The sequence below is a fragment of the Anguilla rostrata genome, chromosome 18 (assembly GCF_018555375.3).
Source record: "Anguilla rostrata isolate EN2019 chromosome 18, ASM1855537v3, whole genome shotgun sequence".
Classification (NCBI taxonomy): Eukaryota; Metazoa; Chordata; class Actinopteri; order Anguilliformes; family Anguillidae; genus Anguilla; species Anguilla rostrata.
The window spans coordinates 1,185,862-1,212,302 of NC_057950.1; the positions used below are offsets into that span (position 1 = coordinate 1,185,862).

Consider the following 26,441-nt stretch of genomic DNA (forward strand, 5'->3'; position numbering starts at 1 on the left):
CACATGTTATACAGCCTCAAGTGCATCATTACACTTATAAAATAAGTTTTAAAGAACTTGGTTGCATACAAAATAGGGAAGAAAATAGAAAGGTCTGTGCCTTGTGTGAGAGCCTCACCTATTTAAAATAATAACCAACCATATGAAATGATTATTATAACACAAACCACACAAGAATAAATAAAGTGGGACTGACCTGGGTTGGAATGGACCAGCTGACAATAAAACACCGCATTGCCCAAATCAAAATTGGCACCATGAGGGGAGGGCCTACAGACACACGAGCGCATTTGGCACACCAATTTACTGTGTGTCAGCAGTTTTAAATGACCTGTGTTCAGTCAAATGGCTTGAAATGTTAATCATGTTCAGTCTTGACATCTCTCCACCTCTCCTGCATAACAGTAACAACCATAGAATACATTTTCCAATTATATTCTAAAGCGGAATCCAGCTTCTCCAGCTGAGATTTATCCATTGGAAAAAATGACTTCCTGTCCTTTGAACCAACAATGGACCTATATATAGAGATGACTTTGAGGTTGCAACAGAACGGCCCATTGTATCAGAAATCCGAAGTGACTAAAACAAAGGCTGGATGTGAAAAGGTTTCCTTGAGTCTTCATAAATACACAATCAATATTTATGAAGGGCCACACCTGCGCCATACTCAAGCTAAATAAATGCTAAATTTATAGACATGACATTGTACAACATCACATTCCTCGTTCACATTACTACTTCCTTCGGCCAATAAATGCGCAAAAATAGAAATGTAAGCTCATATTTAACAAAACAATATTAAACAGCTTAACATAATTATTCGCAATCATGGTCACAGGAAATACTTGTAATAACCCACAGTAAAAGAGATAATACACGTTCGCCCTAGATGATCCGCTGGAAGTTTCTGAGCGTCTCGTAACTGATGTGTCCACGAGCCTATGAAAAGCAGCGGCACGTAAGCGCGCCCGTGTGGAATGGCCTGGAGGCGGGACGCTGTGGTCCTTTAAAGTTGAATGGCTTTCGCGGCGCGGAGAGCCCAGCTGTTGAATCCCGTCGTGCTCGCGGACTGTTTAGTGCACAGAAAGCGTAAGGAATTCGTTCAGAATGACTTCCAAGTGCCCCCGATGCGAAAAACCCGTGTATTTTGGTAAGATAATATTGTCTTATAATTGCATGAAAGATAAAATTGTCATCCGTCATCGTATGCGCTGATGATTATAATGAATATTTTATATACGCTGCAAATTTAGATGTAATTGCTATTACAATTAATTTAAAATGGAAAAAAATTAAACGCGCTTGAATGACCTTATGCGCTATGGGAAAGTGTGCGTGCGCGCGTGTGTGTTTTGTTTCTGGGTTGTTGTACGTGTCACCAAAAGAGAGAATCCCGAAAAGGGTGCCTACCCAGTAAAACGAACCAAAACAAGCAGTTTATGTAACTCCTTGGCGGGCACTGAGGAGGTGGGGGTACCATTAGCGGCTTGTTGTCAGCGCCGGCGACTTTGCTTCTCAGCTTCGCCTTAATTGTGCATGAGGTGGAACGGAAACCTTTCAGGAGCGGTGCCATGTCTCCGGCCGCACCAACCTTCCTCCGGTGCGCGCGCTTTAAACTTTCACCTGTCCGTCGACGGACACTTTGTTTACGGTGGATGCGTCGGAATGTTAGGTGCTTTATGGAATGTTAGTGAACAAGTACTCACGAATTTTCAGCCCTCAGGGAAATGAACTGAGAACTATCATTCAGAGAACATTTGTGTTTTTTTTATCGCAGTGAAAACCGAGGTGTAAAAATAAAAACACGTTTCCCGTTTATTTTATCAAATCATATCTAACGTAAGTGTTTCCAAGTACAGCGTCACGTTGACCAGAGCTCCCTTGAAAAAGAGATTTTGAAAAAGGGATTATAATGCTCAAAAAAGAAAACGGAGAAAATAAGGCTTTTTTTCTCCAAAAAAGCATAATTAGATTGTCTTTAAATATTAATTAATCAACTTGCTGTTGTGAATGAAGATTATGTAAATACTTGGCGTGCAGCGTTTTTTAAGGCTAGATCAAATAAAAGTTTGGGGAAGGGCTTAAAGTCCAGATTGTGTGTTTGGTTGTGCGAATAACGCACAACCAAACACACAACCTTTCTGAAATTTTAGTCATACATTCAAGAGAGGTTTAAAGTGTACTTATTATGAATCATGAAAGTGAAATAATACACTGTTGTAAGTATGTATGTAATGGTATGTAACTTTGTTTTGAAGATTGGGGGGGTTGAGGTGAACATCCCTCCCCCCCCCCCCCCCCAACCCCTAAGAGAAAATAGTTTGCAAATAGTCTATTAAATAACGCTTTACTGAAGTTTAAGGCAAAAAATAATTATGTAATTTAACATGTACATATGTAGTTTAAACATTTCTTTTGACAAATAATGCCAGTAATGTAGCCGTGGACTTGGTGAACAGAGTGAGTCTGGCCTGCGGTCCGATGCGGGGGCCTCGCTGTGATAACACTCACGAGCTGGGCATGCTGACAGCTCAGTGCTGAACTGCACCGACCAATCAGCTGTGAGGGAATCCACTGCAAGATATCTCATAAATATATGCCAATATTTTGTGGCAGCGTCTTTCTAACGCTGGAGATTGTGACACTGCGGTGGCTTTTGGAAACCAAGCTTCAGTACCGTCCGGCCTGTCCATTCCCAGCTATTTGGAGGTTTAGCATCAGGTCTCCTCTCAATGCGAGGAGCTGTGTGATAAACGCATGTAATGTTATCACGGAGCCAGCGTCACCATCGCTTGTGTTCTGGGCACGGCTGCACTTCAGCATGTTGCTGTCTGTATACAGGAGACATTACTTTATCTGCATAACAGCGTTCTGCCCCAGAAATACTCCACAGTCCACACAGCCAATAAACACTCAGACAACAGGACACATCTCACGAACCCCCGTAGAGTTATTATGAACAAATGATGCTTTTATAGAACAAAACAACTTCCCTCTCCTAAAATAAACTCATTGTCTCCTTCAAAACCCCACCCAGTGTAAAACTGCCTGACTGCAAAACACGCATTCTGTATTTAAAATAAAAAGCGGCGCGACCAAAACTGTGCTGTGGAGAAGAAGCACTGCAAAATAAAAAAATAAAAACCCTTGAGTTCCACCGTCCCTCTCAGCCCGAGCTGTAAAATCCCAGACCGTGATAGTGAAAACGATGCTGCCCCCCCCCATCGCCGACCCCGCCCCCCCAGATTACTCTTTGCGCCTGGCTTTCCCCTTTATTCCTCTCCTTTATTCCTCTCTTTTCTTCCTCTCCTCTCCCAGCTGAAAAAGTGAGCTCTCTGGGGAAGAACTGGCACCGATTCTGCCTGAAATGCGAACGCTGTAACAAGACCCTGTCGCCGGGCGGCCATGCGGAGGTGAGACTGGCCTGCGACACACCAGCCTGGGTGCAGGGACACTGGGGCACAGGGGTCATACACAGCCTGGCCCAGCCTGGGCACAGGGACACAGGGGCACAGGGGTCATACACAGCCTGGCCCAGCCTGGGCACAGGGACACAGGGGCACAGGGGTCATACACAGCCTGGCCCAGCCTGGGCACAGGGACACAGTCCCTACTGTTAAAGCCGAAACATTCTAAACTGACACATCTCATAATAGTTAATTAGGGGGTGTTAATAGAGAAGTCACTTGAAAGAGTTTGATAGCAGCACACTTGAGATTTACTCGATATAATGGTCAATTTTCCCCCTTTCACAGTGTAAACAATGACCTTAATATGTCAACAGTTAAGAGTTATGTCAGCAGGTTCATCGTTGCGGTCAAACCTTAATATGTCCACAGGTTCATCTTGGGACCTTTGACCATTTTAGACCCTTCACGTTCACGATACTGACCTGATCTTTTCCTTATAGGAGCTCTATGCTTGTCTGTCTCTGGGAACTAATTGGGTTGCTTGGATTTGCTTCACATCTTACAGCAGAACTAATGGGTTACTGGGTCAGTTGCAGCACGGTTCTCCTACACCACAGAACTGCATTACAACTGGAACCAAACAGCCAATTCCTTATTTCACAGCTCCGGGTAGCTGCTCCAGTTGTGCTGTTGTTCTGTGGTCTAGGGTGTTTACACCTGAGGTTTGGACTCCAGCTAAGCACACTGCAATCGACCCACTACTTTGGCCGCCTCTAGAGCATACAGGCACCTTTTGGAACGCAGTCCAAAGTCGTGTGACCCATAGTCCATTGAACCTGTCAGCAAACACATACATGTGAAATTGTGTATGTTAAACACACTCGCCTACAGTACTCATGAACACACGACTGAGATACGTTGTGCGTGTATAAATATTACACATACTAACTGTGCATGTACATGCATGTATAAATCTACAGTGCTGAGTGTACACACTGCTGACACACAACAGGCTAGCACAGAATTAAATTACCATCTGGTTTCTTTGCTGGAATATTGCTATTCATTTGGCAGTGGACTGAGGTTGTCTATTATTTACGCCAAAGCAGTTGAATGTCTTAACGGAATTGCTTTCACGCAATGCTACAAAATATTTGGTCGCCGGTTTTCCAGAACTATGCCTGAACACACTCTCACCCCCTCCCACTTTTATAAGTGCGCCGCGGCTCAAAAATAACTCGACACCTCTCCATGGTCGCCGGTCACGTCCACGGCTTCGGCCTCTGCGTGACGTCGCGTTTGATTGTTCCGGCGTCAAAAGAGCCGGAGAGTTTTCTGGCTCGTTGAGCCGCGGCGGTCGCCTCGCGAATCCGGGCGCTCTATTTTTACCTCGCGCGCAGCACTGCTCCGCGGTTTCCCATGGGCTCGTAAACGAGCCGGCGGCGAGATAATTCCGGTTAATTTTTAATGACGAAGGTCTAGGATTTAGTGCGGCTCTCATTAGCGCATCTGTCACGGCGTGTTGGGTGACTCTTCAACTGGGAAAATGGAAAATGAAATATTGAGATATGGTGGCGGAATTTTTTTAACGGAATCTTGGAGGCATTCCGAACTGTCAGCGCATGAACTCATATTGCATTATTCCATTCTGTCAGTCATTTCATATCATATCATATACTCTGTACACGCGGCTTCTTCTGCAGAGTTATCTAGTATTTTTTTTTATCGTGGGAAAACATGGTCCTGAATTGCTTAGATCATAAGTCATGAAGGACCGTAAGATTAAAGTTTTGGGGTTGTGTACTGACCCTCAGTGCTGACATGGATGTGAATCTTCACCCTACTCCCTCTGTTTCTCTGAAAGTGACAAGCAGCCTCATAACCATCCATCACTGCAAATACATAGACTCTGGGGCGTACGGAGGGGGTAGGTAATGTAATATCATAATTTAATATTTTATAAACTGTATTTTTCCAAATAAGCAAACGTCCTCGGTTGGCTGGTTTGCTCAGACTGAATTAGTTGACTAATTCTGTGCCCTGTGATATCCTGTCAAGTAACAGACCATAATTAAAAGCTGCAATATAATCATATATTACATAGCAAAATTATAATAATCTCAGCTCATTTTGACAGAAGGTTTATTTAGAGACTGGGGCTTTGATGTTGTACGTGTTACCATGATCTCTTCCACCCTGTGCACAATATTTCAGATCATTCCCCACTGTCTGTTAACTCAAGTGGAGGAGAACTTTCCAGAAGCTAATGTTTAGTATGTTTTTATTTATATGTACAATACAGAGAGTGGCTCCTGACTGACATGAACAGTTAAACAAGCCAAGTAGAGGCTCTCTGTGAATATCGGTCCTCCCTGCCCTATATCCTTACTACCAATAGCGAAATAAAGAAATTTAGCATTCTGCAAGCTAATTTAGCATTCTGTGAGCTAATTTAGCATTCTGTGAGCTAATTTAGCATTCTGCAAGCTAATTTAGCATTCTGCGAGCTAATTTAGCATTCTGCGAGCTAATTTGACAAAAGGAGCATTTTTTTTCAAGGTGTTTAAAGGGGTGAAGTGGATACTATTGTGATCACTGTGAGGACTGCCCTTTGAAAATGTGTGAGCCTGCAGGGGCTGTGGGAGTAGGGTGGTGTGGACCACACCTGGCGACATAATTAGTATATACAGGACATATAATGAGAGATAGGCTGGAGAGTGGTGTACTCCCCTGGAGGGAGGTATGTAAACATGCCAGGGAGGATTGGGCAGCCCTACTCTTATTTCTGCACTATGGGGAGGAGCCTACTGTAGATCACGTCTTCAAACAGCGTCTGGTATCCACGGCGACTACAGACGGTAACACCACTGTGATGTTCTGTGCGTTTCGCATGTTTCATTAGGATAATTAGCGGCTGTGGTCTTTAGTGTAAAAACATCTGATGTGGTGGTATTACAGAGTGACTACCATCGACGGAAAAGCAGGTTTGAGTCCCAGAGAGAGCTGCCGTTGTAGCCTTTGATAGGGTACGCAAATTCTTCCAGAGAATATTCGGCTCTCTATCGCAGTTTTTTTTTTTGGAAACCGTGGGTTGTGGGAGGGATTGAAGTGGGTCAGGAGATGACTCATGAAAAAAATAACATACTGTGCTGTACTGTGCTGTGCATGCCACTGACATTCTCAGCCTGTCAAATTAAATACCGATCCGTTACATATGCACACGCGCACACACACACGCACACACACGCACACACACACACACACACACACACACACACAAACAGAAGAAATGCAGTGTGCGTTTTAATTGGATGGATCACAGGAAATGAATGACCTCACAAAGTGGGCCATGCGTGGGCTCAGAAAGTTCTGGAACCTGCGGCCTACTGGATAATATAAAAAAAGACTGCAAACCACGGAGAACTGAATGAATAGCAAGCAAACGTTGTGGGCATTTATGGGATATTTCTGGTATGGGGCACTTGGCTCAGAGCACCTTTAATTGTCCCGTTCCCCGCCCCCCTCTGGAGCCTCTGCGTTACGGTGTCCTCTGCTGAGCCTTTGTGCCGGCCTGAACAGTGGAGCCGTTCAGCCGAACCACACCAGCGCCCTTCATCAGCAACGTCCCGGACGCCCACGGCACAAAGCGGGGCCTTGTTCGGGCCTGGGGGGGAGACAGAGGGACGGGTTCGATAATCAGATGTCTGTGAGCGTTAAAAACCTCTGGGTAAATGTTTGCTTTTGCCACGGCCTTTCGATGATATGCTGACAGGGCCTGCTCGTCTCATTTTCGCTTACTTGAGGACTTAACGATGGCTTAATCAGCAGAGAGCCTGAAGTGGGAACAGGGCTGAAAATACCCCGGGACGGGACAGGACAGGAGTGGGACGAGGTGGGAGCGCTTTGCCTGGCTGTCAGGTTAAAACATGGTGCATGGTCATATCTGCAAGGTCATCATGTCAAAAAAAAAAAAAAATCTAAGTCTATTTATGAAACTATTTTAAGTGATGCAGTCTGTTTATGGCAACACAATTGGGGGGGGGGGGGGTCCAGATCTTTTTTAATATGTAAAGTATTTTTCATTTTGAGGAAGGGAGTGGCGATTGCATTACAGTGAGGACATCGCCTTTTCTGAGGCTAGGCAGGCACATTACAGACTCTAAATCTATTTGAGCGATGGCTTTTAAAATAATAAACTGAACAGGTTCTGACAGACACGGTCAGAATGTGACCCCAGAATCTGGCAGAGAATAAGAGACTTCTCTTTTATCTGTACATTATTTATGCTTCCATGCTGAAATATGTTGTCACAGAGCAGACAGGAATTTTATATTGGTGTGCTGAATTTTTTGATATTGAATCCTCTCTCTAGTAACCTTGGGATGAAATTGCAATGAGTGTTCACCCCACCTCTTATCACACCGGCTGACTTTGTGCGTCATGACAAGATTAGCACATGACTGAGAGAAGAGGTGACAGTGAGCGCTGTGGCATGAATTCAGCCTGGACCCAAAGCCACAGAGCTACTTTGGGGTTTAGAATGACAATGAATTGTCATAAATGGTAATAATGATGCCAGTGATTAGGTGTTGGTAAATGGCACTGTGCAGAAATGACAGTACAGATGTATGGATTCCTACCAGTTTAAATGGTTTTATGGCTCCCAGGATGCACTAGCAGCTAAAAGCAGCAGGTCTCTGTGCAGTGATGGACCACGCTAGGTTATACGAATCCTCATCCTGCCCACGCTAGTGCCAGCTGTGGCTGAGAACTAGCAGTGAAACCCCGGTGTGTTCATGTATACAGCCTCTGGAAACACAATGCCACTGCACATGCTGTTTTGGAACTTGGTTATTTGAAGTGTTTTTTTGGTGCTTTGAACCACAGACTTGTGAATGCTGCCCATGCCAGCAATTAGAAACCCCGCAGCTTGTCAGAAACTTTTGGGAGTATGTAAAATATCCTTCCTCACACAATAAAACTGTCAGGGCCAATTGAAAACATAACTAAAACTGAAATATTATGTATAAAATGTTTTGAAAAAAACCCCAGAATGTGAGGTTTCCCTTTAAACAGCAGGTATTTGGCTGGTTTGGGCTGTCTGCAGCGTTGGCAGGCGAGATGTGGATTTTCTGTGTTATGTAACAGAGAGACAGTGCAGTTACTGTGGAGGCGTTCACCCACACAGCCTCTGAAAGAAAGCGAGAGCAGTGATTCACTGAGGCGAGGGGAGTGGACACCAGCGCCAGGGAGCCTGCGCCCCAGAGCCTGCGCCCCAGAGCCTGCGCCCCAGAGCCCTGTACCCCAGCGTGTCCGCTTGCTGCACAGACAATGCAAGAACAATTTCCCTTCGTAGGCGGGAATTTTTAGGGAGTGCACGTGGAAGTGATTGGCTAAAAATAATGAGCGAGGGAGGAGGGAGGTGTCGAGAGGAATTTCGGGTCTGGGCTTTCCCAGGATATGCGTGTCATTTTGGCAAGAAAGCAAACTCCTCAGCCTTCAAATGAAAAAGGAAATGTCAGGCCTGGGTCAGCCATTAAAGTGATGAGTGGTGAGATATTTGACCTGACATCCCTGCTTTCAGGGGTTTAGTGTCTTGCTGGGCTTAAATGTTAAAGCATCGGGGTCTCACAGAGTTAACCAGTGAGGGGACAAGGAGGTTTTCACAACCAGCATGATCAGGCGGAACCACAGTGAGCTGATACCCACTGGCTTCTTACTGAACCGTTTGAAAGAATTTCCTCTCTGCAGGAAAGTCAGTGATTGGTTCATTTCAGAGCATGTGACAGTCCCACCGACTGTTCCTTCTCCGCGTTCAAACCCCCTTTTCGTGGAAAATTACTTCCTGCTGGCAGGAGATTACGACATCTCGACTTCCTGCCAAGCCCAAGTTTCAGCTCTTTCTGAGTGATGTAATTATTTTACACTCTTCCAAAGTCAGAAATCTACAGGCATGTCTTATAATCCACAGATAAGGCTCATATCTAATAACCGTACAATTGGACTGAATAACTCGAACTTACTGAGCTTCAGAACTTTGTAATATAATATAATTTGAGCGTATCTTAATTTCTCACTGTAGCAGATCAAGTTTTATGAATGCCTTAATGATGTTACGGAAATTGAATACACTACAATATATACATTAAAAAAAAATATATTATCAAGATCAGAAAATATATTATGACGCTTCACAATATGTTGGCTAATATACAATTTTTTTCCACGTTCAGATTTTGAGATTTTTTAAAACGACATTGCTGTGAAATATTTTTATCATGATGTTTTCCAAAAAGTCTACACACTAAATATTTAGTGTGTTGCATTCTACAATCATAAGGCTCAGTGACACAGGAGAAGGCTGACTGCTCTGAGTGAATGTTGCAATAATGAAAAATGTAAATAATACGCAGAAACACACTTCGTTATACAGACAGAATTCATGCGCCTTTTGTTTTATCGTTCTCTACAGCACGACGGACTGCCGTACTGTCACAAGCCCTGCTACGGAACCCTGTTCGGACCCAAAGGTAAGACCGAATAAAACCTAATGTGACCTGATGTCTCAAATGAAATCCCCTCAGTGCGGGGGTGTCCAGTTTTTATCTGACATGGGCTGGGGTGGGTGCCAGCTTGGTGGCTCAGGACTAAATTGCCTGTTTCAGTAAACCATGGTCTTTGGCCGAGACCTTGGGCAGTTGAACAAGGTGTTTTGGCACAGGGCTAGAACTAAAACCTGCACCCACACTGGCCCTTCTTGGACAGGCCCTTTTCACCCCTGATTCTGTGAGTTGTTCCTAGCTGAGTTTAGTATGACACTAAAAACAGGACCCAGCAAACGCTATAAGTTAACTATAAAATGAATGGTAGTCGCTCTTTCCTTTTGGCTCAATGTCACTGACTAACAACTGACCCGTAAAGTAGCTCATCCCACCCCTAGAATCGGCAGGGGTGACATGCGATCATTTGCTCGAATTGCTGCTGGAGAAACGAACGTGCCACAGAGGCGTGGAGTCGTGCGAAGGTCTAGCCCCTGGAGCGTGCCCGTGGGAGAGATCAAAGCGGCATGGACGTCAGAACCAGTCAGCGAGCCATACATGTTCAGAGCGCTGTATGCAAGGGCTGCCGTTGAATTTTCCGTATAAATGCATTTCAGATTGTGATCTTAATACAAGCGCCCATAGCAAGCCAGTCCATTACACCCTGTAATAAAGGCAAGTGTGCTTTCAGGCGTCCTGTAAGAGTAAGATCTAGAGATAAGTGTCTATAGAAACCTATCGGTGTGGAAAAGCACATCGATCCGTGCGCAGTCGAGAGTGATCCTTAGGGAACAGCGTGAGGTTGAATCCCGAGACGAAGCGGGTGCAACCGCACACCAGATGACCTTGGGATCGAGTGAAGGTCGGGCCATCCTGCTCAGGCATGCGTGTCACTCATTAGAGGCCACAGAAACTTCACATCCATTCTGTCCTAATCCCTCCATTTTGAAATGAGACTGCAGTGATCGTTTGCTGGGTCGGAAAGCCCGTGGATTTCAAAGGTCCGTAAAGCTTTAGAACTTCTGACATTGGGTCGAGTGTAAGCACAAAAACCACAGAAGAGAAGAGAGTACATTCTAGTACATCAGAGTGTGCTTTGTTTTAAACAAGCACATTATTCACACACATAGGAAACTGCTAAATGAAGGGAGCTTAAAGCAAAAAAAAAAACCTTCTGAAGTGACACATTCATGTGTGACAGACAAAAGGTGAGTTTCACACTGTAGAAATGGGAGTCTAAACTGAACCCACAGTCTAATTGACTACAATCTGGCTTTTGACTGTGAGCTTGAAGTCATGTCTAACATTACAGTGCAGTCATGTGGTGCCGCAGTCAAAACTATTATTTTAGCATTTTGTGTTTTGTCATGTTTTGCACATTTTTTCGCTTTTCTCTGGCCAGTAATATGCCTTGATACGTTTTCCCCTTACCCTATATAACAAAACCGCTATAATGTAGAAATACAGCTGTTGGAATAGATTCAGTTGTGTCCTGTATTTCAAGAAAATAGTTTTGCTGCATATGGTTTCATAATATTTATGAGATTATAGGTCGCTGTGGGGGCTGAAATCGATGCGGTAATGTTGGACGGTAGTGGGAAGTAATAAAAACAGGGCCTTTCCAGTGATAAACATTTGTGTATTCACGTAAACGGTCTCCAATTCCACATACAATATTGGCATCCCTAATTTTCACTGCAAGTTTAAGAACATACGATACGAGTTTATACATTTATACTGAAACGGTCCTAATTAAACAGGGCCAATGAATTAAGTGTATTAATAAAATAGCGAGTGTAGCCAGTGGATGTGCTGCCTGAGCTGCCCGATGCTGGCCAGAGTGAACTCTGATAAAACAATGAGGCTTTGATCTGTAGAGCTGCGCAGCTGTGAAATGCTTCCCCCTCTCCCACGCGCGGCATGGCCCGGATCGCCGCGGAATCCCTCGCCTTCTACGTGGCGCTGCGTGTGCACTTCAGCACACTTTAGCATGCTTTAGCACACTTCAGTGCACTTTAGCATGCTTTAGCATGCTTTAGCACGATTTAGCGCACTTTAGCGCACTTTAGTGCACTTTAGCACGCTTTAGCACGATTTAGCGCACTTTAGCGCACTTTAGCGCACTTCAGCACACTTCAGTGCACTTCAGCACACTTCAGTGCACTTTAGCACGCTTTAGCACACTTCAGTGCACTTTAGCACGCTTTAGCACACTTCAGTGCACTTTAGCACGCTTTAGCACGATTTAGCGCACTTTAGCGCACTTTAGCGCACTTTAGCGCACTTTAGCGCACTTTAGCGCACTTCAGTGCACTTCAGCACACTTCAGTGCACTTTAGCACGCTTTAGCACACTTCAGTGCACTTTAGCACGCTTTAGCACACTTCAGTGCACTTTAGCACGCTTTAGCACACTTCAGTGCACTTTAGCACGCTTTAGCACGATTTAGCGCACTTTAGCGCACTTCAGCACACTTCAGTGCACTTTAGCACGCTTTAGCACGATTTAGCGCCCTTGAGCACACTTTAGCGCGCTCGAAGGCCGGGGGAAGCACCCACAGAGAAATGCACCCGCCGTGTGAGGGAACTGTATGACAGGAGTCGCGCAGAATTATTTGCGAGCCTCTTCCTGGTTTTGTGCGCCCTTGTGACCGGTGCGTCTGCTAAGCCGCAGGCTAGGACCGTCTGTCCGATCGCTCCTGACCTCCCCGTGACCTCGCAGCGACTGAAGGGCCAGGAAACGGTCCCTTGGGTTTTGGTTTGTTGCACCAATAATGAACTGGATGGGCTTTTTGTTTTGAACAAATCATAACTGCTGTTTTTGTTGCAAGACCAAGACTGGCCCATCTTGTATTTTTAGAGAACAGTCTCCCAAACCACCCCACTCCTCACCCCAAAGAAGAAATACAGGGCTGGGTACCCCTGTAGCCTATCCTAGCTATGCTCACACAACATGGGTCTGGCTCCCTGGCTTGTGGGGCCTGCTGAGGAGAACTCTCTCTCCCCCCCCCCCCCCAGGTGTCAATATCGGAGGGGTGGGCTCCTACATCTACGACACCCCGCCCCCCACCCCGGTCAACAAATCCTTGGACAGCCCCTCAGACGGGTGCCCCACCACCCCCTGGACCCCCGCCCAGACCACCCGACAGCAGCCGAAGGGTAAAGAAACGGAGGGGGGAGGGGGGAGGGGGTGTGGGGAGGGGGAGCTTTAGGATTGGGTGGGGCTACATTACTCCATGACGTTTGTGCTCTTTATAGCTAAGAGTTTTTTTTCTTGAAACTCATTTTCAGTGGAGTTCTTTCATTATGTTCCTGTCTTCAAATATTCACCTTCACCAAGCATATTAACACAGTCTTTAGTATGTTGAACTGTTGTGCCTGGTGGTTAGTGCTGTAAACTGCATCATATCTATCTTTGTTAATATTATAATGCATATTAATATTAGTACTTTTTCCTCCTTAGAATATCTGTATGCTAGGCAGATTTGTGTCAAATAAGTATTTTAAATACTTCAGCCCTTTAGATACTAGCAAAATTCCTGCAAGTTATTGACCATTTTAACTATTCTAACCAACATTCAGAACAAAATTCTTATTTCCTATGATAATATGCTTACGGCTGGTGATGTGCAGGAGAGCGTTACGTTTTTACCTAAAAGGTTTTAATGATTCAAAATTTGAAGCAGGTCTGACGCTGAAACATGCAGGAAAGGTGGAGAAGGTGAGGTCATCAGACAAACTCCGAGCTGGAAAAATTTCAGATGTTTTTTTTTTTAACATAAAGACTCTCCCTCCATGAGCTCTGAAAGTTGCGGTCAGGTTTTAAAATAGAAAAGTGATTCCATTGCGAGGGAGTCACTGCTGAGCTCCATAATGAGGCTGTCTGTTCGGGGAGGAATTTTAATTGGCCGACTGTAATCGCACTTCCTGAAGTGCTTGTGTTAATAGGCTTTTTCCGGCCAGTCAGAACAGCCAAACAAAACTTGCCCTCAATCGATTGGGACACGTTTCTTTGACAGGGCAGACATGGTGTTTGTTTAAGGGGGGGTGGGGTGTGTGACTGAACACTGCCACTGGAATGCTGCTTTTCAAAGCAGAGATTAAAATTTTGTTAAGGTTTATCTTTTGCTTTACATCTTTCTGCATTTACATCTTGCATTCATCACAGTTTTGAATCCCTCAAATATTTGGTCAAAGTACAGGCGTACATGTTTCTTGTTGTTCTTCCTGGTCTCTGATAATGATCGGATAGCAAGGATTTTTAAACATGAGCATATTTTTTTGTTGGACTGTCTTCAGCAGAGATAAAATACATATTCTGAGAATACGCATAACAAAATATCCAGTTTGTTGTAATTTAATCACGGGGCTTTCCCTATATTATACACAGTATACTCAGAGAAAAGGCTTTCCCAATATTGTGTACAGTATACTCAGAGAAACTGTTTTTTCCGGTGAACTAATAAAATATGAAGCAATATTTCTCATAAATAGGATTGTTCTCTTCAGCTAAAAATAACTGCATTAGCTGTAAATCTGTGAAAGCTTTGGCGCTGAAGCTCAGTTTAATATCAGCACGAACGGGACAGAGACTGTAGGGAGTGGAGCGCCTTGGTGTCAATGGACCTGAGTCTCTTGGCATCAGAACGAAACATTCTGTATTTTATATGGCTTTCAGTAAAATCATGCTAATTTTTGACGTGTCGCATGAAATGTTTTCACACAGTCTTTCCAGCGGCCCCCACCTACGTGAAGACGTTCGCTGGGGAGACGTCACTGTGCCCAGGGTGTGGAAAGGTGGTGTATTTCGGTAAGCTCCCTCACACTGAACAGAAGTGAGGAAGTATATCAGTAACAGAGTCCTTAGGTCATGTGTTACCTGCACAGCTATAGCCTGACTCCTGCAGGGACAGGGCATCGATAGGTCAAAGGTCAGCCTACTTTGTGGGGACCCAGTGTTAATGAAGCCAGCGGTGCTTTAATCAGGGAGCAGGCGGTGTCCCACCCTGGTGCCGGGGAGCCGCAGGGTCTGCTGGTTTTTGGGGTGCTCTCAGCACAAAGTGGTTCACTGATTCACTGTGGAAGTCACTGATTGGCTGAAGGAACCCACACAGCTTGTTCTCAAGGCCTTAATTGGCTGCTGATTGAAAGGAAACCATGGAAACCTGCAGCCACTGAGGCACCGTTGGGATTCAGTTTGAGAGGGAGCTGCAGGGTCTGCTGGTTTTTATTTGCACCTCAAATACGGCAACCGCTTCAGACCCAAGTAACCAGGTGAGGCGAGTTAACCAAATGACCGCTTTAATTAATCAACTCAGTGCAGAGTAACTACAAAACCCAGCACACCCTGTGGCTCTCCTGGACCTGGGCTGTCCACTTCTACTTTAGACCAGGGGTGTCAAACTGAATCCCAGGAAGGCTGCAGTGTCTGTGGGTTTTTGTGGTTTCCTTTCTAATCAGCTGCCAATTTAGGCTGTGAGAACAAGGTGTGTGGTTTCCCAAGCCAATCAACGACTTAAATGAATTACTTAAACACCCCAAAAATCAGCAGACGCTGCAACTCTCCAGGACCAGGGTTGTCCAGCCGTGCTTTAGACAGACAAGCTCCTTCCATCCCCTCTGTGCGTAGTTATGGCTGCAGTTCTGGCCCTATAGGGCAGCTACTGCAGGACCAGCGCCACAACATGTCCGCTGGTTATTCCCCTTCCAGCACAGACACGTCACATCAGGCTGAATATGTCTAAATCAGTCAATGCTTTAAATAACCAAAGTGAAACAAACTCCAGCCCATGTGAGCCTAAAAATAAATTCAGATGAGCAAACACCCCTGGCAAACCTAACAGCTTCGTCAAATGTTTGTCCAAGTCTGACTAGCTATAAAAAGATTTTTGAAAAATGTACTTAAAAAAAGCCCATCACACCAGAACGTAAATAAGCCAGCATTTTATCAGTTTCACCTGGGCACCGTCACTGCAATCAATTCCTGAATTACCACCTGCCTGTAAACAAATTAGGTGATTATTAGTGAATGGCTGTAATTGGTGGAAGAAAGCTGGTATGAATATGCAAATACTTGTGACAACAGGTGTGGTTAATGCAGCTTCCCCAAATAACAGCTGCAAAGGCACTGCTGTACTGACAACTGCATATAAATCATTTAACTAACTTTGAAGTCTTCACAATATTCACAGGCACATATTTGATTTTTAATAAATACACTGTGTAGTTCAGCGATGGGCTGTTAAGGTTCTGGTGGGCCGGTGTGTGTGCGCAGGGTTACTGCAGCTAAATGAGCTAACTGGCTGTGTACACTGACACACCTTGTAGCTTAGAGCACAGTAAAGCATTTCATACAGGGACACGAGCAGTCTCTGGCCATCATTTTGTGCTTATTAAGAAATGCAGTGAAACTGTCAGATGGCGTATGTGTCAGTGCTTATTTCCATAACTAAGACCAGAAGTTGGAATGAAAACCAGGAATGGATCACAAACCCAAATAATTTCTTTCTCTATTGGACACCACCCAAAAATATCAGCTACTTAGTTTTCAGTCCCGTCATCAGGTTAGTGCTTCTGGAACAGAAGGAAAAAACGGGTTTGGTGATTGACACCAGGTGACAATTGAGTCATGTTCTCTGGCTTATACTGTAGCTGAGAAGGTGATGTCATTGGGGAGGAACTGGCATCGACCCTGCCTGCGTTGTGACAGATGTAAGAAAACACTGACCCCTGGTGGACATGCTGAGGTATGCGTCAAGTTCACACCACGTTAAAGTTCGCACCAATGTTGCTATCTTAAAGCACAGGGTATTAGATAGTTATGGAATCTGGCAACAGCAGTTAAATGTGTTTTGAAGCAGATTGTTCAGAATTAGTTCGTTTTTCATTTTTGAACAGTGATGATAAAAGTTCCTTTAAAGTTATGGGGGATCTGCTTCCCTCCAGTGGACAAAAAATTGACAAACTGAACTTCCCTCAATTAATTACTGTACTGAATTAATTTCTCTCTCATGCTTAGGTTAAATATTATAAAATGCTTCCTTAAAGTACGATTTCATATTTTCCTTTGATACAAATGACATATCCTTACAAATCTAAAACATTGTAATGTGAAAATAATCATCTCGGTTGATGACTGATTGTATGTTTGACAAAGTGAGTTGTTTTGCTGAAATAGTCCCGCATTAATTCAACTCACTTTTTGTTATAGCATGACGGAAGGCCTTACTGCCATGTACCTTGCTACGGATACCTGTTTGGGCCAAAAGGAGTGAACATTGGAGAGGTCGGCTGCTACGTCTATGATAAAGAGAGCGAGCAAAATGAAATCACAAGCCAGTCCTAATTGGCCACCTCCAAGAACTGTGTCGCCGTATTTGATTGGCCATTTTATGCACAAATGAGTTTACCTGTATTGTGATTGGTTGATACCTGTTTCCTGAGAAATAAGGTGAGTGATTGACATGTGCAGGTCGTGCACATGACCTTAACAACATTATTGTATATTTATTTTTGGCGTAATATATTTTTTATATACTTATAAAACTGGTAGATTCTTGTAACAGACTTATTTAAATGTGACCAACTTTGAACAATTTAGCACTTAGGAATGACATGGATATCGAGATGTGCATTTAATGTGGCTTTCATATCACTGTTTTAGAATGCATCTATCCAAAGGTGGAGATTTAACAATACATATCATAAAAAGGAAATATTATAAATCAATGAAGAATCCTGGCTGTATTCAAATGATTGTCTCAGAATATAGGTGTTATTAAAGAATTCAGTTGTGAGACAAATAAAAATGCAGATTTTCCACCTCTCAAACCTGGTTTCCATTACCACTGTACTATGAAGATCAGAAAATTCTGATACCTGCACTAAGACTTATTTAGAAAATACCACAACTACTTTTTCACCTTTAAAATTGATTACTTTTTGTTATTCAAGTCTATTTCCATGTGTTCCTGGTGCCTGTGCAAGTATAATCTTTCATATATATATTTATGCATAACTTTAATGGATAAACCTGTCACTTTGTATTGAACATGCCACTGACTTCAAAAGTATAAGAATAAAATATAGTTCATAGTTGTCTGTGGTCAGTACTACAGAGTCAGTTTTTCAGCATTGTTCATGTGAAGTGTTTGAATGTGTTTTGAACGTTTGAACATGCATACCATTTCACGTGTGTTTAAGTATATATTGCTCACTGTATAGCAAAAGAGGCAGACAGGTTAGTGAGGACTTTATCTGTAACACACTTTATTATTTTCATCGGTATCAGTGCATGGTTTTAAATATCACTGGAAAGCACCATATTATGTATCCTTGCCAAATATGAATAGCTCAAAGTCAGACTGAAATGTGTACTTAAATATGTTTTCATAAACACAGTAAGAAATTGTATTGGTAGGGAACAGTAACACATGCTGTATTCTACAGACCTTGTATATTTGCTTATGTTCAAACTGCGCCGTATTGCATCTTTCTGTATTATGAATATCTTGGATTGTATTGTTTGTTTGGAGTTTTAGCAATGTACAAAAGACAATTCATTCAACCTGCTGTAGTTTTTCCCCCATAACGTATATTGACAAAACTGCGTAATAAACAACTTGTTGAATATAAACACAGTCTTGCACGCAACATTTGCTTTTTGGATTGTTGCAAACAATATTAAGCAACGATCAACACCGAATTAAAAGCAAAAATCAAGCACAAAAATCAAGCAGTGTGACCAGTGTGTTACAGTGTAAATCTTTGAAGGAATAACATCATTAATATATTATTAATATGGTCACAACTGCATTTTGATTACCTGAATTCAGATCTACACAGTACTGCATATATGCTTAGCAAAACAATTTTTGAGTCAAAAGTATTTTATGTTCCCTTTTCAATCTTATCATTCATTAGGGGTTCCATGGGAATGTCGGGTTGTTCCTGGATTGGCAGGCTAACAAGCTTGTTTCTGGAAGGAAAGATGTGCATAATTAGCCAACGGAATACAGCAAAATCATTTTTATAAACTACCGCATTGATCTTTGGTTTTATTTTTAAATGACTTCCATACCTTGCAGCAAGCATTTGGATTCATATTAAGGGCTGTTGCAATGGCAACTGAAGTTATGTACCTACATTTTCTACATTTCTCTTCAAATGAACCTACGTTGCTGTAGATATTATACACAAACAGTTATCCCACTGGGGATTTGAACCTATGACCTCCTGGTTTAAAGTTCTCATCCCACCATTCATTTGCTGCTCAAAGTCTAATGGTAATTATGATATTTATACTTCATTACAAAATCAGAGAGCATAATATTGCCAGATACAGGATGTCAAATGTGTTCTTGGTTTTACTGAACCTGGTTTGTTCCACATCTTCTATGGTCTCTGGCAGTCTCTGGCCCTTAGTTTCAGGAAGTAGTCTCGCCAGCAGCCCAGCAGTAACGGCCGCCGCACACATAATAATCTGGGGGAGGGGCCGCCACACAGCATCCAATAGGATCACCAGTGGAGCAACGGCCACGCCTACCCGGGCCATAAACGAATTGTAACCCAAACTGTTCTGTCTGCAAAGAAAGAGAACACAGGCCTTACTGTGTAGTCCATCAACCCCAACCTGTGCTAAAGCAGGTATTCTGCTAGTGAGGAACATCTCACCTGACCACGGTGGGGTAGAGCTCGGACGTGAACAGGAAGATGGTGGTGAAGGAGGCTGAGGAACAGCCTTTGCCAATGATGGCAATGACGGAGCGCCACAGTGCCATGTCTGAGGGGGGAACCAGACACAACAGGGAGGCAGGTCCTCTATGCTGCATTACCTCTCACCAACAAACACAAACACATCCTCTACGCTGCATTACCTCTCACTAACAAACACAAACACACCCTCTACGCTGCATTACCTCTCACCAACAAACACAAACACATCCTCTACGCTGCATTACCTCTCACCAACAAACACAAGCACATCCTCTACGCTGCATTACCTCTCACCAAAAAACACAAACACATCCTCTACGCTGCATTACCTCTCACCAAAAAACACAAACACATCCTCTACGCTGCATTACCTCTCACCAACAAACACAAACACATCCTCTACGCTGTATTACCTCTCACCAACAAACACAAACACATCCTCTACACTGCATTACCTCTCACCAACAAACACAAGCACATCCTCTACACTGCATTACCTCTCACCAACAAACACAAACACATCCTCTACACTGCATTACCTCTCACCAACAAACACAAGCACATCCTCTACACTGCATTACCTCTCACCAACAAACACAAGCACATCCTCTACGCTGCATTACCTCTCACCAACAAACACAAACACATCCTCCACGCTGCATTACCACTCACCAACAAACAGAAACACATCCTCTACACTGCATTACCTCTCACCAAAAAACACAAACACATCCTCTACACTGCATTACCTCTCACCAACAAACACATCCTCTACGCTGCATTCCTCTACACTGCATTACCTCTCACCAACAAACACAAACACATCCTCTACGCTGCATTACCTCTCACCAACAAACACAAACACATCCTCTACGCTGCATTACCTCTCACCAACAAACACAAACACATCCTCTACGCTGCATTACCTCTCACCAACAAACACAAACACACCCTCTATGCTGCATTACCTCTCACCAACAAACACAAACACATCCTCTACACTGCATTACCACTCACCAACAAACACAAACACATCCTCTACGCTGCATTATAGCTCACCAACAAACACATCCTCTACGCTGCATTACCTCTCACCAACAAACACAAACACACCCTCTACGCTGCATTACCTCTCACCAACAAACACAAACACATCCTCTATGCTGCATTATAGCTCACCAACAAACACATCCTCTACGCTGCATTACCTCTCACCAACAAACACAAACACAAAGGAAGGATTACTCCACTGCCCCAGTCAGAGCATGTTAGGCAATGCCAAACACAGGCACTTCAGCTCAGGTCCTGTACAGCCACTGGGTTTGTTGCTTTTTGTTTCCACTTTAAAATCAACATCCAATTCCGACACAAGAAACCAGAGGTTAGGTCGGTTAACTGTGTTTCAAACAGCTTAAAATAGAGAATGCTGTTACTGGAGCTCTAAACTATTTCTAGATTTTTTTTTCAACTTCCCAATTATTAGTTTAATGCACTTTGTTTCTATCGCACATCTATTTTAGCCACATTTATTTATAAGCTCAGCTGAATACTGTTATTGCGTTTTTATTTTAAATATTTATGCCACGATCTAACCCAGATGTGAACCAGAAATTGAGAGAACAACATATCCTTTCAGTCATTCATTGATTTCAACCAATCATTATATGTTGCAGAAGAGCGATAAAGCTTTTGAAGAGTTGAGCAACAACAGAAACCTGCTCATGCCCTTTTGGTCTCCAGGTCAGAGGCGTGAAATCGGTTCAGAACGTGCTCCCCAGTGCTTTGCTTCAATCGCCTGGCTTTGCTAATTAGCACAATTCCTCAGCCAGGAGGTTAGAACTGCTCAGTGAAATCAGCCGGTTGAGTTCATGGGTGGAAGAAACACACGGCAGGCCTTTTTAACGTTCGGCTCCCTGGACTTTCCACCGCTGTCCAGGACTAGGGTAGGGCATCGCTAACACAGACAGGAGGAGAGTGTTTACCTCTGGGGACGAACGTGTTTATCGCCAGACAGACCCCCGCACCGAGCAGAGCCCCCACCTCCACGCTCCTCCGGCCGATTTTATCCAGTAAGTAATACACTGTCAGTTTGGAGGGGACCTCTATGGTGGCATATGCAAACTGGGTCAAATAGATGTTCATCCCAAACCCTGTGATGTTGAAGCTGATGCCATAATATGTGAAGGCAATTCCATACCTAATGGGGAAAAAAACGTTACATATAGTAGCATAGTTTAGTAACATATACCCATCATTATTTCCCCCCAAAAGTCCAATATTTACAATATATTGCAGCATAATCCCCTTGAACACAGGACAGTCATTTAAAAGCTTGTGTCTTAAGGATAGTGAGACTTCAGTACCATATAATTCCAGTTAGCAGAGCCATTCTCCTCATCTTGGGGGTTTTCACCAGATCCAAATAGGTGTAGGTCTTCTGTCCTTTTTCCAACACAACTATATTGGACAGTGTCTGTGGAGACAAACAGGTGTGTGTGTGCAGAAAATTCCCTTAGGACATGCTCAACACGTTTCTGGAATCAAACTTGATCACTTTGATTCCAAACACACACCGTACTAACCTCTGGTTTGATTTTCTCAGAAAAGCTCTCTCTCCTGTTCATCTTGGCGCACTTCTGCAGGTAGGAGTGAGCCCGGTCCACCTGTCCATTTGCAATCAGCCACCTTGCAGACTCTGGGATCCACCTACAGGGAAATGTCAGGGCAAAATTATTTCCAAGTACTTTAAAGGTACCATAGAAATAATGGCATTGAAAGTTACCTCCATGACAGTATGGCGAAAGCCAGAGGGGAGGTGATCGTGACAACCAGCCACCGCCAGTCATTCACCAGGTAGGCCATCCAGGACAGCATCAGGTTGCCGAAGGTCCAGGCAAAACTGTCAATGAGGCCGACCAGCCTCCTGTGCTCAATGTCAACCCACTCCAAACCTGAACAAGCAGAACGCTGAATGTTTAGACACAATAGCAGTAAGTTCGTATTACGCATGATGCGTCATGCTTCTTCTGTTACTCAAAGCAGGGAGTGCGCCATTCTTGTAGTAAAGATACTTCTTCATGTTTTAGGTGGAAAAAACAACAGCTGAATCATTGAACTTTTTTGTTAATTTATCTCTTTTAATTAATGTTTATCATGGTTTGAAGGTTTGAATCTTTTCTCATTTTACCCACTGTCTAATATTTTTAATAGTGCATTGTTAAAAAGTTTAAATAAAAAAAACCCTTTCCCCTAGCCTTTCCCTGGGAAGAGAGGATCAGGTGAAAGAGAGTGGGGAAGACAGGATACGGTGAAAGAGAGTAGGGAAGAGAAGATCAGGTGAAAGAGAATTAGAAGAGAGGATTTGGTGAAAGAGAGTGGGGAAGACAGGTTTGAGCTGAAAGAGAGTGAGGAAGACAGGATGAGCTGAAAGAGAGTGGAGAAGACAGGAAGAGGTGAAAGAGAGTGGGGAAGACAGGATGAATTGAAAGTGAGTGGGGAAGACAGGATGAATTGAAAGAGAGTGGGGAAGACAGGATGAGTTGAAAGAGAGTGAGGAAGACAGGATGAGGTGAAAGAGAGTGGGGAAGACAGGATGAGGTGAAAGAGAGTGGGGAAGACAGGATGAGTTGAAAGAGAGTGGGGAAGACAGGATGAGGTGAAAGAGAGTGGGGAAGACAGGATGAGGTGAAAGAGAGTGGGGAAGACAGGATGAGTTGGTCACTCACTGAGGACGGTGGAAATAATGCTGATCCCAGTGATCCCGAATCCAGTGAGAAACCTCATGATGGCGAACATGAGGAAGGAGGAGGAGAAGGCGCTGGCCAGCCCAAACACCATCCCGGCCACGTAGGACACCAGCAGCATCGACTTCCTGCCATACCTGCAAACACCAGCCCAGAGGCCATTTTAGAGATGGCAACCCATATGACCTGTTAATTTCCCAGTCTTTGTAATGCACATATATGTGCCTTGCATGAAGTATAGCATTTAAATAGGAAAGTGCTGACAGGTGAAATAAAATGGAAAATGGAGGAAAATTAATGTTATCATTAGAAACACAGGCACACACACACGCAAGCGCGCACACACACAAGCCCAGACACAGACACTGGTGCACATGCACACACACACACACGCACGCACGCGCACACACACACACAAGCACGCACACAGATACAAGCCCAGACACAGGCACTAGTGCACATGCACACGCACACACACACACACACAAGCCCAGACACAGACACTGGTGCACATGCACACGCACACACACACACACACAAGCCCAGACACAGACACTGGTGCACATGCACATGCACACACACACACACACACAAGCACTGACACAGACAGACAAAGACACTGGCATGCACACACATTCACACACATATTCTATAATCAAACCATAAAGAGTTTTATGCGTGACGGATTCCCCACCTGGGATCTCCAAGTCACAAGCCCACTTCTGAAAACAAACTATTGATTCAAAACGATAACGACAGATGCACTCCGGACCGCAAATAACCCGGACCAAAGACAACGGAGTAGGATTTACTTTCTCATGTTTGTGTTCTGAAAGGTTACCTGTCACTCAGGCTGCCAAACACCAATGCACCCATCATCACTCCCACAAAGAAAATGGTGGCAGTTGCTTTATTAAGGCTTATGTAGTCACAAACCAGGTCCCACTGCAGGAAGGGGGGGTGGGGGGTTGGGGGGGGAGAGGGAGAGAGAGGAGGGTGTGAGAGGGGAGAGAGATCACATTCTGATATTTAGTATTTAAGTTACATTGAAAATATAGATAAAATAAGCTAAAATAAGCAGGTGTTTTGAAGGCGTTAACAATAAATTAACCTACAGCGCACGAACGGCATAGGCCTCCTCCACTTAGAACAACTACATACTTGCTATTTGAATCCCAGATGGTTTTACATGGAATTTCCATATGGCAAAACTGAAAAAAGTTCTTAATACAGCAATATTTTCAAACACATATCTGACAAATCCATAAATATTTCAGGTAGGCCTATACAACTGTTACTAGCCTATGGATCTAGGAGACCAGTCATCCACAAAAGTTCCCTGAAAGAGGATTACCTCCGTCGCTAAAGTTGTTGAAAAAGTGGTGTTGTCATACACCCATCCGTACAGACATGAGACTGCAGGTATCTCAGTAGCGTTGGAAGAGTTGTGCAGCAGGTGGAACTGAGGCTCTCTGAACATCCTACAGGAGCTCAGAGTCCCGTCTTCCTGCGTTGGAATGCTGACGGTCAGCCGCTGATCCAGGGTCAGATTCGCGAAGGCGTCCCCGTCGTCCAGACCGCGGATGTGGCAGCGGTGATCCGGCACGGCCGCCATGAAGTTGTTAACTAAGAAGTGACACGGCAGCGTAAACCGCGCCAGGAAGGTGATGCTCATGATCATAATCTGAAACCTGCCAAAGCCATCGGTTTCAGCCAGCACATGTTCAAACTTCATTTTCGTCAAAGTTTATTTGATCGGAGAAGCAGGACGGCAAACAATAGTCAGACAAACAACTATAGTAGTCCAAGCTCGGGTTTCTGTTCAGTTTAAGCACTTCATGGCCCATGTAGAGTAAAAACTGATTACTGCAGATGACGATAGTTTGTAGAATCAATTCCCCTCTCTGGTTGTCCGTTGGCCTTTCTTAAAAAACAGGTACACTGATGTTCTCACACTTAAAGGTCGGTCCGAATGGACTATACAACACGCCAAATTGTTTTCTGGGATGAGATACAAGTGGCTTATTTTTAACCAACCACTCCTTCTGTGGTAATGCATTTGTTTGTCTAAGCCGTATATTAACACACTGGGCAGTTTAGCTGAAAAGTGCGAATTCATGCCACTTCTGAGTGACGTTTTAAAGGTTGCCTTACGTAGCCAACAGTTGACTTTCCCAGCTATCCTCTAAAATGTAGCCAACTGCTGGCAACCTCTCAGATTATACACTGTATAATCCATTTATTTAACTCAATGGAGATGACACAACACTAGACATTTTACTGGGTAAGGGGCTGCCTTGCATTGCTTCAGTATGTATCCAATGGTATAAATGGATGCAATGCTGTGTAAAATTTTGTGTGAATTGCTCTGGATAAGAGCGTCTGCTAAATGCCTGTAATGTAAAGACGAAGTGTGAATTCACATTATGGATTTCACACACAACCACTTGCACTCTGTTTATAATACATATTGCACACTCATCTATTCCTGCAAAATCACAAATCTTCAATGTTGCATTACATACTCATAGTTGAACGGACCACTGGACGTTGTCAGTTTGAATTTGCTGGTTACCCATGTCTGGGGTTTGAGTTGGGGTCTTATGAAACACTTACACATGGTGACAAACTACAGCAGCGTGAAAATCGTCTGGGCAAGGAAATTAACTTTGAAAATAAGATAACTAAAGAAGACATTTAGGTCTGCCCCAAAACTCAAAATAGCCAAATATTCATGGCCATGTGAAGCCATTAAAACTTTTTTGGGGTTTTTTGAAATTTATAAAAGTTTATATCTCACAATTTTGAATTCTTACATAAAAAATTCAAACATCACAAAGATACATTTTCATAAAAAATGGAACTGCCTTTACGTTTCTGATTTATGAATGGCTTATTGTTAACCAAAACCTTTGCTACCACTTAAAGTAGGCTGTTCATTCACAAGGTTTGCAGTACATTGACGATTAGGTTTATGCAGGGAGTATGTTAGAGGTGGCTGAACTTGGCTGTCTAATATATTAGTCATTCAAA

General features: G+C 43.7%; 3 protein-coding genes across 3 annotated transcripts in view; 1 reads left to right on the top strand and 2 right to left on the bottom strand.

Moving 5' to 3' along the window:
• hhat (hedgehog acyltransferase) overlaps positions 1–15,144 on the bottom strand; it is a 125,670-nt gene extending 110,526 nt beyond the window's left edge. The window contains exon 1 of the mRNA XM_064317811.1: positions 14,893–15,144. The gene's annotated coding sequence lies outside the window, so the exon portion shown is untranslated. The remainder of the gene's footprint in view (positions 1–14,892) is intronic.
• Positions 996–18,586, top strand: crip3 (cysteine-rich protein 3). Its single transcript, XM_064317813.1, has 7 exons — positions 996–1,153; positions 3,322–3,416; positions 9,886–9,943; positions 12,970–13,110; positions 14,678–14,761; positions 16,603–16,697; positions 17,162–18,586. Exons 1-7 carry the CDS (start codon positions 1,111–1,113, stop codon positions 17,294–17,296), a joined length of 651 nt encoding a protein of 216 aa, XP_064173883.1. The 5' UTR covers positions 996–1,110; the 3' UTR covers positions 17,297–18,586.
• LOC135245040 (solute carrier family 22 member 7-like) lies at positions 18,196–25,778 on the bottom strand. Its single transcript, XM_064317804.1, has 10 exons — positions 24,763–25,778; positions 24,250–24,353; positions 23,391–23,545; positions 22,448–22,616; positions 22,248–22,371; positions 22,029–22,138; positions 21,648–21,862; positions 19,624–19,732; positions 19,326–19,532; positions 18,196–18,928 (listed from the first exon to the last, which is right to left on the bottom strand). Exons 1-10 carry the CDS (start codon positions 25,141–25,143, stop codon positions 18,841–18,843), a joined length of 1,662 nt encoding a protein of 553 aa, XP_064173874.1. The 5' UTR covers positions 25,144–25,778; the 3' UTR covers positions 18,196–18,840.
• Between the last annotated feature and the right edge of the window lie 663 nt (positions 25,779–26,441).